Source organism: Hyperolius riggenbachi, chromosome 1 (genome assembly GCF_040937935.1).
Source record: "Hyperolius riggenbachi isolate aHypRig1 chromosome 1, aHypRig1.pri, whole genome shotgun sequence".
Classification (NCBI taxonomy): Eukaryota; Metazoa; Chordata; class Amphibia; order Anura; family Hyperoliidae; genus Hyperolius; species Hyperolius riggenbachi.
Genome location: NC_090646.1, coordinates 417,345,048 through 417,362,734, shown reverse-complemented (window position 1 = coordinate 417,362,734; position 17,687 = coordinate 417,345,048). Strand labels below are relative to the sequence as shown.

At 45.5% G+C, this 17,687-nt stretch overlaps 1 protein-coding gene across 2 annotated transcripts in view; it reads right to left on the bottom strand.

The window, feature by feature from the left end:
* Nucleotides 1-17,687, bottom strand: part of LOC137518499 (transmembrane channel-like protein 2-A) — a 127,990-nt gene that overhangs the window by 16,544 nt on the left and 93,759 nt on the right. Inside the window, exons 16-18 of one of the 2 annotated variants that reach the window (XM_068236435.1) lie at nt 13,196-13,435; nt 11,353-11,478; nt 570-648 (exon numbers count right to left, since the gene is read on the bottom strand). In XM_068236435.1, coding sequence (XP_068092536.1) covers nt 570-648; nt 11,353-11,478; nt 13,196-13,435 — 445 coding nt within the window. Of the gene's footprint in view, nt 1-569; nt 649-11,348; nt 11,479-13,195; nt 13,436-17,687 lie in introns of those variants that run through there. The other variant, XM_068236443.1, reaches the window with a different exon arrangement.

Below are 17,687 nucleotides of genomic sequence, written 5' to 3'. Positions count from 1 at the left end.
TTAGGGTCTAAAAGCAGAAAAAAATGTTAATAATTGTTAATAATACTGAAAGTAATTTTGAAAGTACTTTTTCTCCAACTTTTTAGTTTTTTTTCAATTGCAAAGTGCTGGAAAAAGTTAATTGAATAAGGTCCATGGAGAGAAATCAGTGTGTAGAAGTAAGAAGAGGCAGACACACAAGGAGAAGGCAAAGGACAGAGCAGTACACTAAGCACTGGGCAGCAGGAATAAGCAGCAGCATTGATTACAGGATCCTCTAACAGCTGAGCTGGGGGTATGAGGTGAGGAGGCGCACAGCGAGTTAGTCATAAGTCATCAGTCTTCATTGAAGACTCACTCAAATACAGTATGCAGCCTCGCTGCCTGGCTGGATGGCGGTGCATACATGAGGACAATCTGACTGTGATATATCTACTTGGGCACCAGAGGGCGGCCTGCACAGGCCAAAGTCTGTCCCTAATGCCTATTCATCAGAACAAAAACATTCAAATTTGTGTAAGTGTCATAATACTAACAACGACAGTCACACAGGGTCATAGTTATGACATTATATTTAAAATAAAACATACCCTCTGCATTTTTTTCTTGAACTCAATGTTTGCATTCTTGTACGCCTTTGATATAGCATTAAGGTAGTATATAGCCAAACTGCAGGAAAAAAATGAAAACCAAGAACATGTAAAATATGTATATACGGTAGATACTGCATCATTGCATTTAGAGTGAATCACAAGATGAGACAATACAAATAGTTCTACTAACGCACAGGCACCTTGTACAGACGGCAAGAAACTCCCATCATTTTTCACATAGAGTTTTACGAAAATTGTATCCGCATTACAGATGTAGGTATTATTTTTTTTTTTTTCAATGTGGAGCTAAGCCTCAATCTACAAATCTAAACTATTACTTATGGCCTCTTTCACATGGAAGACAGCAGTGAATATACCACCTGCCAGCTACTCCCGTGCAGCGGTCTGGCACTTTCTGGGGATCGGTACTGGTGGTGAAGAGTCAAAACAACCTCCTTCCCTGGAGCAACATCTGAGTGTGGCCTGCGGCTGTGCTCAGATGCAGCATGTTGCAGATTTCTGCTGCCAGGTCAAGCAATGACATGCGTGGTGGTGTTACCGTAATGCTGTTCAGCTGTATTTTAATTGCACCCAAATTGTGCTCATGGCTGCTGGCAGACAACTTAACTGCCCAACGAGTATGCAGTTCAGCCTGCCATGTAAAGGAGGCCTATTGCTATTTAAAACCCCAGTACAAGAGTCTCAGTTAGTCACATGACTGCTAAAAGTTTGGTAGCATAGTGATAGCAATGACTGCAGAAAAATCTAAAAACAGTGGTTAAGGCTGCACAATAAACAGCCTTACCTACAGCGTGCCTACAGGCGCCTGATGATGGAAAGGCGTCTCGCTCCTCTCCCAGAGCGCCTCCCTCCCTCCTTTCGTATGCAGAGTCCTGATAAATGACAGGTTACTTACTCTGCTCTCAGCATTCCACTGCTGAGATTTCCCTTCAGTCAGGTGCAAATCTAGCTACTTAGTACTGGAGGTTCCTGTAGCTACCTAATACTTGGGGGTAGTGGTGCTCAAATACCCCTTTTCAAAATTCGAGTTAGGTCGAATTCGAATAGTAAATTATTCGAGATCAGTCGAATATTCGAGTCGAATAATTTTTACTATTCGATTCGACCTCGGAATTCGAGCTCACTATTCGAGTCGGTATTCGAGCTCATTATTCGAGCTGACTATTCGAAATGGCCTTAAATAGCTTCCAACACTTGTTTTGAGGGTGAATGATGCAAGAAACCTCTTTTTTTCCAAGTAACAACAGCAAGTGATTATGTGGGGATGTTCCTTTAAAAAAAAAAAGTTGAAAAGAGAAGTTGTGTCCAGAAATTTGTTCAGTACTGTATATACTTCTTCTTCTTCTTCTTTATCTTCTATATCTTCTATATCTTCTATATCTTCTTCTTCTATATCTTCTATATCTTCTTCTTCTTCTTCTTTATCTTCTATATCTTCTTCTTCTTCTTCTTCTTCTTCTTCTTTATCTTCTATATCTTCTTTATCTTCTATATCTTCTTCTTCTTCTTCTTTATCTTCTATATCTTCTTCTTCTTCTTCATCTTCTTCTTCTTCTTTTATATTGTCTTCTTCTTCTTCTTCTTCATCTTCTTCTTCATCTTCTTCATCTTTTTCTTCATCTTCTTCATCTTCTTCATCTTCTTCTTCTTTTATATTGTCTTCTTCTTCTTCTTCTTCTTCTTTTATATTGTCTTCTTCTTCTTCTTCTTCTTCTTTTATATTGTCTTCTTCTTCTTCTTCATTGTCTTCTTCTTCTTCTTCTTCTTCTTCTTCTTCTTCTTCTTCTTCTTCTTCTTCTTCTTCTTCTTCTTCTTCTTCTTCTTCTTCTTCTTCTTCTTCTTCTTCTTCTTCTTCTTCTTCTTCTTCTTCTTCTTCTTCTTCTTCTTCTTCTTCTTCTTCTTCTTCTTCTTCTTCTTCTTCTTCTTCTTCTTCTTCTTCTTCTTCTTCATCTTCTTCATCTTCTTCTACTTCTTCTACTTCTTCATCTTCTTCTTCTTCATCTTCTTCATCTTCTTCATCTTCTTCATCTTCTTCATCTTCATCTTCTTCATCTTCTTCATCTTCAACTTCTTCATCTTCTTCTTCATCTTCTTCATCATCTTCTTCATCTTCTTCTTCTTCATCATCATCTTCATCTTCTTCATCATCTTCATCTTCTTCTTCATCTTCTTCTTCTTCATCATCTTCATCTTCATCTTCTTCATCTTCTTCTTCATCTTCTTCTTCATCTTCTTCTTCATCTTCTTCATCTTCTTCATCTTCATCTTCTTCATCTTCTCCTTCTTCTTCTTCATCATCTTCATCTTCTTCTTCTTCATCTTCTTCTTCTTCATCTTCTTCATCTTCTTCTATATCGTCTTCTTCTTCACTTATTTCTCTTTTCAAATTTTTTTTTTTAAAGAAATGCAGCTATTTTTGAGCGTAACAAATAGCTGGTGGCGCACGCATGTTGGAAGCGCCATTGTATGTGCTCCCTGGCAGTGGAAACACACAGACAGCAGGAGGTAAATTCAGCAGCAGGAGGAGGAGGATGAGTGTGTGGCAGCAGGCAGTCAATGAGGCAGGCAGCGTGACATAATAGCCCTGGTACCTAGCGGTGATACCAGGGCTGTAAATAAACACAGCAGGCAGGAGGTCCCAGACAGCGGTCGTGCAGCCCACATTGTGTCCAATACACAACTGGGACAACACAGTTTTCAACCCGGGCACCTCAGAAAAATTAAACCTTTTTTTTTTTATGGTTTTGTAGTTTTGTTTTTACAACAAATTACACAGACAGATATAGCTATTTTTTGACGTAATAGCTGGTGGCAGAGTGGCAGCAGAAAGTTAAATCTGTGTACCCTGGCGTTGGGAAACACAGACAGACAGACAGCAGCAGCAGCAGCAGGAGGAATGGAGGAGTAATGTGAGCAGCTATTGTTTGACGTAATAGCTGGTGGCAGAGTGGCAGCAGAAGGTAAATCTGTGTACCCTGGTGTTGGGAAACACAGACAGACAGCAGCATCAGCAGGAGGAATGGAGGAGTAGTGTGAGTGTGGCAGCAGGCAGGCAGCGTGACATAATAGCCCTGGTACCTAGCGGTGATACCAGGGCTGTAAATAAACACAGCAGGCAGGAGGTCCCAGACAGCGGTCGTGTAGCCCACATTGTGTCCAATACACAACTGGGACAACACAGTTTTCAACCCGGGCACCTCAGAAAAATTAAACCTTTTTTTTTTTTTTATGGTTTTGTAGTTTTGTTTTTACAACAAATTACACAGACAGATATAGCTATTTTTTGACGTAATAGCTGGTGGCAGAGTGGCAGCAGAAGGTAAATCTGTGTACCCTGGCGTTGGGAAACACAGACAGACAGACAGCAGCAGCAGCAGCAGGAGGAATGGAGGAGTAATGTGAGCAGCTATTGTTTGACGTAATAGCTGGTGGCAGAGTGGCAGCAGAAGGTAAATCTGTGTACCCTGGCGTTGGGAAACACAGACAGACAGCAGCATCAGCAGGAGGAATGGAGGAGTAGTGTGAGTGTGGCAGCTGGCAGGCAGCGTGACATAATAGCCCTGGTACCTAGCGGTGATACCAGGGCTGTAAATAAACACAGCAGGCAGGAGGTCCCAGACAGCGGTCGTGTAGCCCACATTGTGTCCAATACACAACTGGGACAACACATTTTTCAACCCGGGCACCTCAGAAAAATTAAACCTTTTTTTTTTTATGGCTTTGTAGTTTTGTTTTTACAACAAATTACACAGACAGATATAGCTATTTTTTGACGTAATAGCTGGTGGCAGAGTGGCAGCAGAAGGTAAATCTGTGTACCCTGGCGTTGGGAAACACAGACAGACAGACAGCAGCAGCAGCAGGAGGAATGGAGGAGTAATGTGAGCAGCTATTGTTTGACGTAATAGCTGGTGGCAGAGTGGCAGCAGAAGGTAAATCTGTGTACCCTGGCGTTGGGAAACACAGACAGACAGCAGCATCAGCAGGAGGAATGGAGGAGTAGTGTGAGTGTGGCAGCAGGCAGGCAGCGTGACATAATAGCCCTGGTACCTAGCGGTGATACCAGGCCGTAAATGAACACAACAGGAGGTCCCAGACAGCGGTCGTGCAGCCCACATCGTGTCCAATACACAACTGGGACAACACAGTTTTCAACCCGGGCACCTCAGAAAAATTAAACCTTTTTTTTTTTTTTTTTTTATGGTTTTTTGGTTTTGTTTGTAAAACAAATTACACAGATATATAGCTATTGTTTGACGTAATAGCTGGTGGCAGAGTGGCAGCAGAAGGTAAATCTGTGTACCCTGGCAGTGGGAAACACAGACAGACAGCAGAAGGGCAGTACACAGCAGCCCACTGTAGGTGTAAAATGTGAGGCTGCAGGCGACGTAATAGTCAAAGTGAACCAGGCTGGCTTAGTGAGCAGGAGCCAGGAGGTGGTAAAGGGTGGTAAGGCACATTAACGATGGTTCTTAGCCAGTTCATGTCCCCCTCTCGCCGACAACAGGGGCCAGGAACTCGCCTTCCACCCACGCCTGGTTCATCTTGAGAAACGTCAGTCTGTCCACAGACTTGTGAGACAGACGTGAGCGTTTCTCGGTGACCACACCACCAGCTGCACTGAAGCAGCGCTCGGACAGAACGCTGGAAGGGGGGCAGGACAGCACTTCCAGGGCGTACTGCGCCAGCTCACTCCAGATCTCCAGGCGCTTGACCCAATACTCCATGGGATCAACAGGGGCATCGCTGTCAAGCCCGCTGTAGGACCCCATGTAGTCAGCCACCATGCGGGTCAGGCGCTGGCTGTGACCGGTGGAGGATGCTGCTGCATGCACCTCCTCTCTAGTCACTGCTGCCGGAGCCTCTACAGTCCTGTAGAGCTCGTGGCTGAGAGACAGCAGGTCTGTGGGGCGCTTGCTGCTGGATGCAGGCACCTGCTGCTGCCTCTGTGCTGGCTGCTGGACAGTGGGGGTGGAAGGCTGGGGGAAGGCTTCCTCCAAGCGCTCAACAAGGGCCTGCTGCAAGCTCCTTATTTGTTGCGCTGGGTCTCCTCCTGCAGGCGGCAGGAACTGGCTCAACTTCCCCTTGAGGCGTGGGTCCAACATCATGCTGATCCAGATGTCCTCCCTCTGCTTCATCTGGATCACCCTGGGGTCTCTGCGCAGGCACGTCAGCATGTGCGCTGCCATTGGGAAGAGGCGGGCCACGTCTGCTGGCACATCGACAGCAGTGCTGCTGTCCTCATCCTCCTCCTCTGCCTCGTCAGCCTCATCCTCTCTCCACCCCTGCACCAACTCAGCTGCACTGTGCTGATCCCCCTCATCAGCAGCAAGGTCAGGGACCTCCACCAAGTCCTCCTCCTCCTCCCCCTCAGAGGTGGACTGTGCAGCTGCTTGCCGCTCCTGCTGGTCCAAGGCTGCCGCTCCCTGTTCCAGCAAAGCATCGAGGGCCCTGTTCAGCAGACAAACCAGGGGCACCCACTCGCAGACCATAGCATGGTCCCTGCTCACCATGTTAGTGGCCTGCAGAAAGGGAGCCAGCACTAAGCACACCTGCTGCATGTGCCTCCAGTCATCATCGGGGACGATGGACGGGATGTTGCTGGTCTTGTCCCTTCTCTGAGCGGCGGAAACAGTGGCCAGGGCAAGGTACTGTTTGACAGCGCGCTTCTGTTCAACCAGACGCTCCAACATCGCCAGGGTGGAGTTCCAGCGAGTCGGAACGTCAAGGATCAGCCGATGGCGTGGCAGATCCAGCTCCTTTTGCACGTCTTCCAGGCTCGCACAGGCTGCAGCCGAGCGCCGGAAGTGACGCACAACGTTCCTTGCCGTTTCCAGCAGTTCGCCCATCCCCTGGTAGGTGCGCAAGAACTTCTGCACCACCAGGTTCAGCACGTGGGCAAGACAGGGGATGTGGGTCAGGTTTCCCCTGTCTATTGCGGCAACCAGATTGGCCCCATTGTCGGCCACCACCTCTCCGACTCTGAGGCCTCTGGGGGTCAGCCAAATCCTCTCCTGCTCCTGGAGTTTGGCCAACACATGGGTTGCCGTCAGCTTGGTCTTCCCAAGGCTGACCAAGTGCAGCAGCGCTTGGCAGTGGCGGGCCTTCACGCTGCTGCTGAGGCGGGGGGTTTGGCCAGGTGTGCCGGAGGATGGCAGAGGATCGGAGGAACCTGCTGCAGTTCCCCTGACCCTGCGGGGTGGCACCACCCACTGTGTTGCTGCTGCTGCTGTGCCCGCTGCTGCTCTCCCATCCTCACCCCCTTCCACCAAGCTGACCCAGTGGACAGTGAAGGACAGGTAGCGGCCTGTCCCGAAGCGGCTGCTCCAGGAGTCCATGGTGACGTGGACCCTTTCACCAACCGCGTGCTCCAGCCCTCGCTCCACATTGGCCATCACAAAGCGGTGCAGTGCAGGAATGGCCTTGCGGGAGAAAAAGTGTCTGCTGGCGAGCTGCCAGTCTGGGGCTGCGCAAGCAAGCAGCGCACAAATGTCGCTCCCCTCCTGCACGAGCGTGTACGGCAGGAGTTGGGAGCACATGGCCCGTGCCAGCAAGCCGTTCAGCTGCCGCACGCGACGGCTGCTGGGAGGCAGAGCCCTAACCACCCCCTGGCGTGGCCTTTTGCTGGCACGGGAATCAGCAGACACAGCGGAGGAGGCCACTGAGGACTGGCTGCCAGAACAGGCCTCAGTGTCAGCGGCAGGAGTTGCAGAGGGGGGAGGAGCAGTGCGTTTCCGCACTCCTGCTGGTGCTGCTGGAGGAGCAGGAGGGCGGGTGGCTGCTGTTGCTGCTGCTGCTGAAGGCTGTGCAGTGATGGGTGTGGTGCCACTGCCAGCACCAGATGCCTTCAGCCTCTGGAACTCCTGATGCTGGTGGAAATGTTTCGCAGCAAGGTGGTTGATGAGCGAGCTGGTGCAGAACTTTAAGGGGTCTGCGCCTCTGCTCAACTTCCGCTGACAGTGGTTGCAAGTGGCGTACTTGCTGTACACTGTGGGCATGGTGAAAAAGCGCCAGATTGGTGACAGAAACATCCCCCTACAGCATGGAAGCGCTGCTGCCTGTCTCCCTGTGGTGGTTGGGGGTGGGGCTTGGGGGGCTTGGGTGCGGCTGGTGGTGGTACTGGCAGATGCTGCTGCTGCTGCTGCTGAGCCTGAGACACCAGCAGGCTGTGGGACCTGCCTACTGCTGCTGCCAATGCTTGCAATGATGCGCCTCCTTGCAAGGCCCACAAGAGCATCCTCCTCCTCCTCCTCAGAGCTGCTGAGGACGACATCCCCTGGAGGTGGTGGCACCCAGTCTCTGTCTGTCACCGGGTCATCAACATCCTCCCCCTCCTGAAACATGTCCTGCTGGGATGAGGACCCCCCAAACTCCTCTCCTGATGCATGGATGGGCTGCTTGACTGTCACCACAGTCTTGCTGTCCAATCCCTTGGGCTGCTTGACTGTCACCACAGTCTTGCTGTCCAATCCCTCATCCCCCAAAGTGCCCATCAGCATCTCCTCCTCAAGATCGCCAACAACAGCAGACAATTTACTCATGATGCCTGGGGTCAAAAGACTGCTGAATGACAGGTCGGCGAGTGACGGTGAACTGGCCTCCTCCCCAGACCCTGCTGGGCGGCTGCTGCGAACAGGGGTGGTGGTGGTGGTGGTGAGGGTGGAGGCCTCAGATGCAGAGCTGATGGCGGGCTGCTCATCCTCCGTCATGAGTTGCACCACAGTGTCTGCATGCTTTTCCTCAATGGGACGTTTCCGACCCGGCTGGAGGAAAATCGGAGCAGGTGCTACACGCTGCTGCTGCTGTGTCTCTGCAGCGTGAGTTGCAGATGCTCCTGCTGGGCGGCGCCCAAGGCGTCCACGGCCAGTGGCTATGGGAGGAATGTTAGCCACTGACGCTGCTGCTGCTGCTGCTGCGGAACTGTGCATGGTGGCGCGCCCGCGGCTTGCCACAATGCTGCTCCCTCTCCTCCTGATTCCCTTGCTGCCCTTCCCCTTGCCCAAACCGCGCTGGCTGCCACTTCCAGACATCTTCGATGTTTTGGGCGTATAGACAAAAGTTTTTTAAAAGGGCGGGTGAAAAGTGGGGTACTTTAATGGAGTGGGTTGGTGGGTGAGGTGACTGAGTGAGTGTCCCTAGTACAGTAAGTAAGTAGTAACAGTCAGGAAGTACAACTAGCAGTTACAATAATCAGTAGTAATCACAAGTAAATTTAGTGTGTGTACACTACAGACAGTGAGTGCACGCACGCGCAAACACGCGCAGGAGCTAGCCTATGAACAGTGACTGAGTGAGTGTCCCTAGTACAGTAAGTAAGTAAGTAGTAACAGTCAGTAAGTACAACTAATTACAATAATCAATCAGTTATCAGAAGGAAATAGAGTGTGTGTAGTGTGTACACAGACAGTGAGTGCACACACGCAGGAGCTAGTAGCCTATGAACAGTGACTGAGTGTCCTAGACTCCTAGTACAGTAAGTAGTAACAGTAAGTACAACTAACTAATTACAATAATCAATCAGTTATCAGAAGGAAATAGAGTGTGTGTAGTGTGTGTACACAGACAGTGAGTGCACACACGCAGGAGCTAGTAGCCTATGAACAGTGACTGAGTGTCCTAGACTCCTAGTACAGTAAGTAGTAACAGTGAGTACAACTAACTAATTACAATATTCAATTACAATAATCAATCAGTTATCAGAACTTGGAAATAGAGTGTGTGTAGTGTGTACACAGACAGTGAGTGCACACACGCAGGAGCAGCTAGTAGCCTATGAACAGTGACAGTGAGTGTCCTAGTACAGTTACAGTATATAACTACAATACTAATACAATCAGTAGTAAAGGACAGCAGAAATACTGGTATAGAATAGAGAGAAATAAACAGAGGACAGGAGGACAGCTGCCCACACAGGCAGGCCCTGAGGCCTAAAGCTGTAAGCCTGCAGCAGCTGGCCTGTCTCTATGTAACACAAAAGCTACTAACTAAAATACAATGTCTAACTAACTAACAACAATATAGGTGTGTATAGGAGGTGTATGTGAGCAAAAACGCTAGGTAAATGACCACAATAAAGCTCTTGCTAAGCCAAAGCACAAAGGAGCAACTCTCTCTCTATGCAAGTCTCAGGCAAGGACGGAGAAACGTAACATGGCGGCCGCTATTTATAGGGTAGGGGCTGGCCAGGGTCCCCCTCTGTGATTGGCTGCCGTCAGATGGCCTGGGAGCCCTCTGATTGGCTCTAAGGACATCAATCTGGGCTATGACGCTATTCGAGCTCGGTACCGAGCTCGAATAGCGCCGTTTGCTCGAATAGCTCGAATAGTGAATGGGCTATTCGAGTGTACGCGAATAGCCCATTCGAATAGCTACAGCTATTCGGAGCTCGAATACCGAGCTCGAATAGCTGGAAAAGAGCTCGAATATTCGAGCTACTCGAATATTCGAGCTCTGCTGAGCACCACTGCTTGGGGGCACCTCTAGCTACTTAATATTGAGAGCATGTCTGGCTACCTAATATTAAGGGACACCTGTAGCTACCTATGACGGGCAAGGGAAGTGTGGGAGAAGTGACAGCTGGGTCAGCCAGCACACTTGCAGTGGGGTTAGGTGAGGGTTTGAAGGTTCATGGGTGGGCGAAGTCTAGGATGCCAGGACATCTGTGCTTACAGGCTCCTGTGAGGTAAGTCCGGGCCTGGGTTTTTCTACAGTAAAAAAGAGAAAATCCTTCTTAGCATTTCCCATTTTAGCTGTGGCTATTTTGAAGCCAATCCTGATGTAATTTCCTCCCTTACTCTCCTCTTCAATATAGAATGTGCATTGTCTCAGCATGATAAATATTGGCCAATCAGAGAGGAACAGATGTGTGGGAGGGGAAAACAGGAGGCAAAGAGACCTCAGCCAATTAGGCTGCATTGGTTAAGTCTGAGGGTAAGTAGAGAAGCAAAAAAGGACAACCCAGCATGCCCTGCAACCTCCTTTCTGTGTACCAAATTTTGTGTGTACCAAATAAGAGTTTGGTAAACTGGGGAATGATCATTTATCAACAAGAAAAGTAATAGTTATTTTAGCTTATGGATTGCCTGTTTGGCATTCTTATTACTTGTTTACCAGATAACAATAAATAATTGATTTTTTTATTTTATGCCTGACAGTAACACTTTAAAGATTATTTGCCAGGTTGGGCACTTATGGGGGACACCTTCAGACCATAAGACGCACTGAATTTTTACACCCACTTTTGGGAGAGCAAAAGTGAGTCTTATGGTTCAAAAAATACAATAATTATTAATGATTAATTATTTTGTCGCTGTTTTACTTTTGTTTTTACCTCTGTGTGGAAGTTGGTAATTAGTACCCCATTTCAACTGGGGTAGACAACTGGGGGTCATCTCGTTAAAGGTGACCAGATTCCACCATGAACTCCCACAGGACCCTAACCTCCTCCCAGACACTGGAGGTAGGGAAGAGACCCTTGTCCATGGACTGGCAAGGGCTCAGGTGGAGAAGGGGAGGCTTTGCTGCCACTCTCTTCCAGAGCCCACCCTATATCATGGATCATGTGGGCTGGTACACCTTAGGGTGCCCAAATATCTTCCCTAAATAGAAAGGCTAATGGAATGGCCTACAGGAGTCCTGTGTGAATAACTAATGTTTGTGTGTTCACAGTTACTGGTATAAAAGGGGCATTTGAAAAATTATGAAAATTAGAGGATGCCCACACATTGTTACCTCATATGAAGTGTCTGATACTACTTACACCATTAGAAGAGCTGCTGCTATGATTACTCCTGGATTAGAAGCATAGCCAAATACTACAGTAACAAAGGCTGGAAAGTCCTTTTCAATGGTTTCCTGTAGAACATCATACATCCTGTTTTTTCCACTTAGAAACCAAAAGAGAAAATAGAAAATTACATTTTGTTTAGCATGAAAACCATAATTTGCAAGTGTATAGTTGGTAAAGCTACTATACTACTACTACTACTATATAACTACTACTAACTATATAAAACACATGGATGGAACAAGTATTTCCTACACAGATGAGCATTTGTAACTTGCTAATAGCTATTCCTATTCCTGTTATCTGGGGGCGCATGACTATCTACAGTAAAACTTATATCTAGGGGTCCTTAGCTACAGCATCTAATGTCTGTTGGCAAGGCTACCTAATTGTAAAGTCTGGGGTTTCCTGACTGCTTAATTCTGATATCTGAGGAAACATGACTACTTAAAGGGGCACTATAGCGAAAAACTATAACATTTAAAATATGTGCAAACATATGTATATGTATATGTTTGCACATATTTTAAATTTTCCAGTTTTTCGCTGTAGTGCCCCTTTAAATTTGGCATCTGAGGATACATGTGGCCCGATGCACAAACTGCCAGTACATTTGCCGTTCACAAGCAACACACAGCAATTTTACCAGAACAAACGATAGGGCAATAGTGCATGTTATGCAATTAATGCAATGCATGTTATCAAGGTAATATGTGTGTTGCTATGGCAACCCAAGTAGCGTACCACGCGTTACTATAGCAATGTGCGCATTACCCTGGTAACTTGACTGTAGGAGTGATAGTAGGAGTAGAGCTATAGGACTGTAGGAGCTGATGTATTTTGCAAGGAGATAGGGAGCCGAATTGGTTAGGGGAGGCGGCATGTGCAAATTCCACATTAGGGGCCACAAGTCTGTAGTTATACCACTGACACCTTGTCAAGGTAATCCGTGGTTCAATTCTACAGTGAACACATTGCAGCAGAAACACATAGTAAACAGAGTTGTCTGGAGCCTGCCCTTACTACACTATCCACTACTACACTATCCAGCTCCCATATAAATATAGAGATGGTGCCATGTCCCAGATAAGCCGTTTTCAAAAATTGCAGACCTTCAAATCCTTTGTCAGGGGCACTTGCACCCAGTGCCCCTGCTTGTCACTTCTTCTACTGCGGTGCCTGCTACATTCTGTTTATATGACAACTTATGTTGGTCATACAACCCTATGCTTGATGCAAATATTTAGTCTTTGCTGTGCTTGTAGATAATGTATACTGGAAAGGACTAGCAGAAGTAATTGTTGTTACATGATGTTATGCACTGACCAAGGGTAAAACAAAGGTCAGTGCATAACATCATGTCTCATGTGCCTTACTTATGGGCCACTACATCATCTACAAGATGAACTCAACTGACCTTCAAGTTGCTGTAATGAACCGTATTGGTTGTTGCCATATCACTGACAGACATAGCTACTGACAGTCTTCAATATCTGAAATATTTTAAGTCATAATGTGCCACCTTACATAATCCTTTTCAGAGCTTTGGCCTTACTGAGTAGTTCTTCTAGTAGACTTCTATTCCATATTACCATCTAGCTGAACCCCAAAAGCACCTATCTATCTATCTATCTATCTATCTATCTATCTATCTATCTATCTATCTATCTATCTATCTGTCTGTCTGTCTGTCTGTCTGTCTGTCTGTCTGTCTGTCTGTCTGTCTGTCTGTCTGCCTGTCTGCCTGTCTGCCTGTCTGCCTGTCTGCCTGTCTGTCTGTCTGCCTGTCTGTCTGCCTGTTAATGGTTTTTATTACCTGAAAGGTCCACAGTCAAAGGATGGAGTTATGCTCATTACTGTATATGTAACAGGCAGCACACTCATAAAGAACACAAGCAAGAGAAGAGCCATGTAAAAATTGTTTGATTTTGATGCTTTGAAGACACGTTCTTGTGGAACATTACTGCTCATTACTGCCCAGCACTGTAAGTACATGGAAGAGACGATACGAAGGATGTTTACAATGATCAGCCCGGGTGCATAAAATACGCCCATCCTGCAAATGACACATGGGTACAGTTATTACAACAAACAGATGACTTAATTTGTGAACGTTCCATTCTTCCCTATAAGTAAACGAATATACAATTACTCAAAGTGGAATTCTGATGAAAATTCATATCTGTTTGGGATATGATTGACTTACTTTTTGAACTAAAATATAGAGAAACCGAGAGCCCAATATAGTGTAGTATGTTAAAACATAAACGAAGTAAGGCAAATCAGTGAGAAGAATATACTCACAAACGTGGGTTACCACACAGGCAACCACTGTATAGGCAGGTGAGGAGATTAGACCTGTCCTCACTCATGATTAAGAAGTCGCTCTCTGTAGATGAGAAAAAAGGGGTAGATCACCCCTCCACCAGGGGTGGACACGATTTTGCAGTAGGAGAACAGAGGCGCCAGCAGAATAAAAGTGGATAAAACCTTTAAAATTTGCTTGGAGGAAGCGGTGGACTTACCTCCATAAAGCAGACACGAAAGACTGTATGAAAAGTAGCAATCACATTTATTATATGGTACCCCAAAAGTGCAATGCGTTTCGCAGGCCGAGCCCGCTTCATCAGGCAATAAAGTGGGGACAAAACAGAATTCCAGCAGTAGCAGGTGTAGCGCCTCAGTTTGCTAATGTGATTGCTACTTTTCAGACAGTCTTTCGTGTCTGCTTTATGGAGGTAAGTCCACCGCTTCCTCCAAGCAAATTTTAAAGGTTTTATCCACTTTTATTCTGCTGGCGCCTCTGTTCTCTTACTTTTTGAGCTGTGCTTATAATGGTACCAATCTAAACATCTATCTGTCTGTAAATATCAGCTCTAGTGAAAGGTCTGCTGTAATGTAGATGAGTACTTTTTTCACCATGCCAATCTGTAGTTCTAATTAAAGGGAACCTGAAGCCAGAAGTATATGGAGGTTGCCATATGTATTTCCTTTTAAATAATACCAGTTGCCTGGCAGCCCTGCTGGTCTTTTTGGCTGCAGTAGTGTATGAATCACCTCAGAAACAAGCATGCGGCTAATCTTGTCAGTTCTGACAATATTGTCAGAAACACCTGATGTGCTGCATGCTTTTTTCAGGATCTATGGCTAAAAGTATTAGTGGCAGAGGATCAGCAGGAGAGCCAGGCAACTGGTATTGTGTAAAGGAAATAAATATGGCAGCCTCCATATCCCTCTTACTTCAGGTGTTCTTTAAGAATAAAGATGCATACACACATCCAACCTTGATTGGCCAATCTTACCACTTTCGTGTAAAATGCGAAACAACAGATATTAAATACTTTGAACATATATTGTAGGTAAGCTGTCATACTACATTGAAAAGGTAAAATTGGCCAATTAAGATTGATGTTTGTATGTACCTTCACTCCAAGCACAAATTCTGCACCAAAGCTTGGTAGGCTTAGTGTGCGGCACAGTGGTGTAGTGGTTAGCACTCTCGCCCTGCAGTCCTGGGCCACCGGTTTGAATCCCAGCCTTCTACATCCCAAAAACATACAGATAAGTTAATTGGCTTCACCTAAATTGGCCTTAGACTATGATACACTACACAATACATACATAGACATGTGACTATGGTAAGGATAAGATTGTGAGCTCCTCTGAGGGACAGTTGAAGACAAGACTATATATACTGTGTAAAGCTATGAAGATGTTGGCGCTATATAAATAATAATAGAGGAAGTATCCAAGCTAAGCAACGGAACCGTGAGTGTGTGGGCTATCCAAAGCCTTAAACCCTACCATTGGAACAACTGATCATTTTTTAGAAGAAGTTGCATGTCAGCGAACTATATAATACCAAACTGATTACTCTCAGAAGAAGCTGTATGTCAGCAAGGGAAGAAACTTCAGTCATTTTCTAGGCATTTTTTAGGCATTTTTTAGTCATTTTCTAGGCATTTTTTAGTCATTTTTTCATCTTTCATCTTCCTTAACCCTACCATTGGAACAACTGATCATTTTTAGAAGTTGCATGTCAGCGAACTATATAATACCAAACTGATTACTGTCAGAAGAAGCTGTATGTCAGCAAGGGAAGAGACTTCAGTCATTTTCTAGGCATTTTTTAGGCATTTTTTAGTCATTTTTTCATATTTTAGCACTGCAGTGCACAGCAAGTTCTTTGATACTGGCCAGTATTGATTAGTGCATTTATTGAATAGGTATGAATTTATGTGTGGGATTTATTGAGATCAACTTTTAAGACTACTGGTGTATTTTGAATAAATTTACATTTTATTAACTCCAAATTGCATAATTGATATGTAAAGGCGCAGGTATTATATATATTTTTCTCATATATTGCTCGAAGGGGATGAGAGTGTAAAACCCCAATTAATTACCTTGCTGCCAATTAAGTGGAACGGTTTCACATTGAATTACAGCGCGGCGACATAACATTTTTATTTTTAAATAATAATAGACTTGTGAGTTATCTGAAGTAAAACTATCCACTGAGCACCTATTTCTTGTTCATTCTGGATAGATGAATTTCAGGTTTGGAAACCGAGGTATCCAAGAAAAAGGAGATAAAAAAGAGCACCAGGAGCACCAAAAGTGTAGTATTTCTGTGAAATTTCCCCCGACTTTAACATCGATTTTCTCAAAAACTATAAGGTCTTTTTGAAAACTTATTTTTTGCATCTTTTTTTACAAGGTTCTGTTTAATAAACCCTGAAAATGTGGTGTTTCTAGGACTTACGGGAGCTTTGCTATTAACCACTAAAATCTGCAGATTTTTACTGTAATGTAAAATGCAGAAAATCTGCATTATCCGATATGCGGTAATTTTAAGCCAATCAGAAGACTCAGAATGAATAAGCCAATCAGAGAATGTGGAAATTTCCGCCTAAATCCCCATTCTCTGATTTGTTTATTCATTCTGAGTCTTCTGATTGGCTTAAAATTACCGCATATCGGATAATGCAGATTTTCTGCATTTTACATTACAGTAAAAATCCGCCGACTTTAGTGGTTAATAGCAAAGCCCCCTTAAGTTCTAGAAACACAAATCTTGTAAACAGGATGCAAATAAAGGTTCAAAAAGACCTTATAGTTCTTGAGAAAATTTATGGTAACGTTGGTGGAAATGTCCACATTTTCCAGCGGAAATCGGCCTGCCGGACTTGTATTACCGATTTCCGCATTCTGGAATTTTCGGAAATTGTATTTCCGCAGAATCCGAATGAGCATCCCTACTCACAAACATGGGTTGCTATAGGTGATTTCAGGCATGTGGAGAAAGATCTTCTCCACACGATTACTATGACTTGGTTGGGTCAATGTGGGTTGCGCTTCAGAAAAAACATAGAACCACTGGATGTAGTGGCAGAGGAAACCCCTGGGATGGGGGAGGAGACAATGTAGGTGTAAAACCTTGCCGCATATGGCGGTGGAACGCCGAGACCCACGCTGAGGCGCAAGCGTCTGGGTCTCGGCGAAGCTCTGATGTCAGTGGAGCACATGGCGCTCCTTCCCTATTGGCCAAATGGCGGACGCGTCCTCAGTACCCGCTCCGCCACTGTAAACAGTAGCAGCATGCGTACCGGTTTGTCAGCTGACTTGCTGACACACCGCAGAGTGATCTGTTGTTTTGGATTCCGTTTCTGTTGATTGGTTAGCCCTAGTATAAGAGTAAGGTAGTGCCCTCAGTCTTCGCCCGTGATAGCCTATGCTGGGCTTGTTTTGCTGCAGATTTATGTCTGTCTCTTGACCAAGCTTCTTGCAGATCTGATTACCTGTTGCTGACCCGGATTGCACCTGACTACATTTCTTCTGATCACCTGTAACTGACCCGGCTTGTACCTGACCTTGCATCTTTACTGAACTTCCTGTTGCCAACCTCAGATTGTTTAAGGACCTTGCATGAACACTGCCTGCCCTGATCCCGGCCTGCATTGACTACGTCTGGATTGCCTCAGCCCATAGGCCTCAGGTGACTATTCAAGTATACTGTGTTAACATTACCTTGCGGTGTTCGGTGAATGCTATTTGCTAGGTTGAATGCTACATCTGCCTGCAGGGTATTGCAGTTTGTTAATTATGCAGGAGTTTACGCAGGTGTTAGGGCTGGGTTATAGGTTAGTCATATGAGCATACAGTCTGACCTATAGCTAGTAGCCAGTCAAGCCTGACAGCAGGATGCTACAATGTGTAGTGAGTGGAGCTTAGTAATAGGAACAGTCTTACCTCGTGATAAGCGGTTAAGATTTTTGTTAGAAACCAATAAAAAGACAACGTGTTTC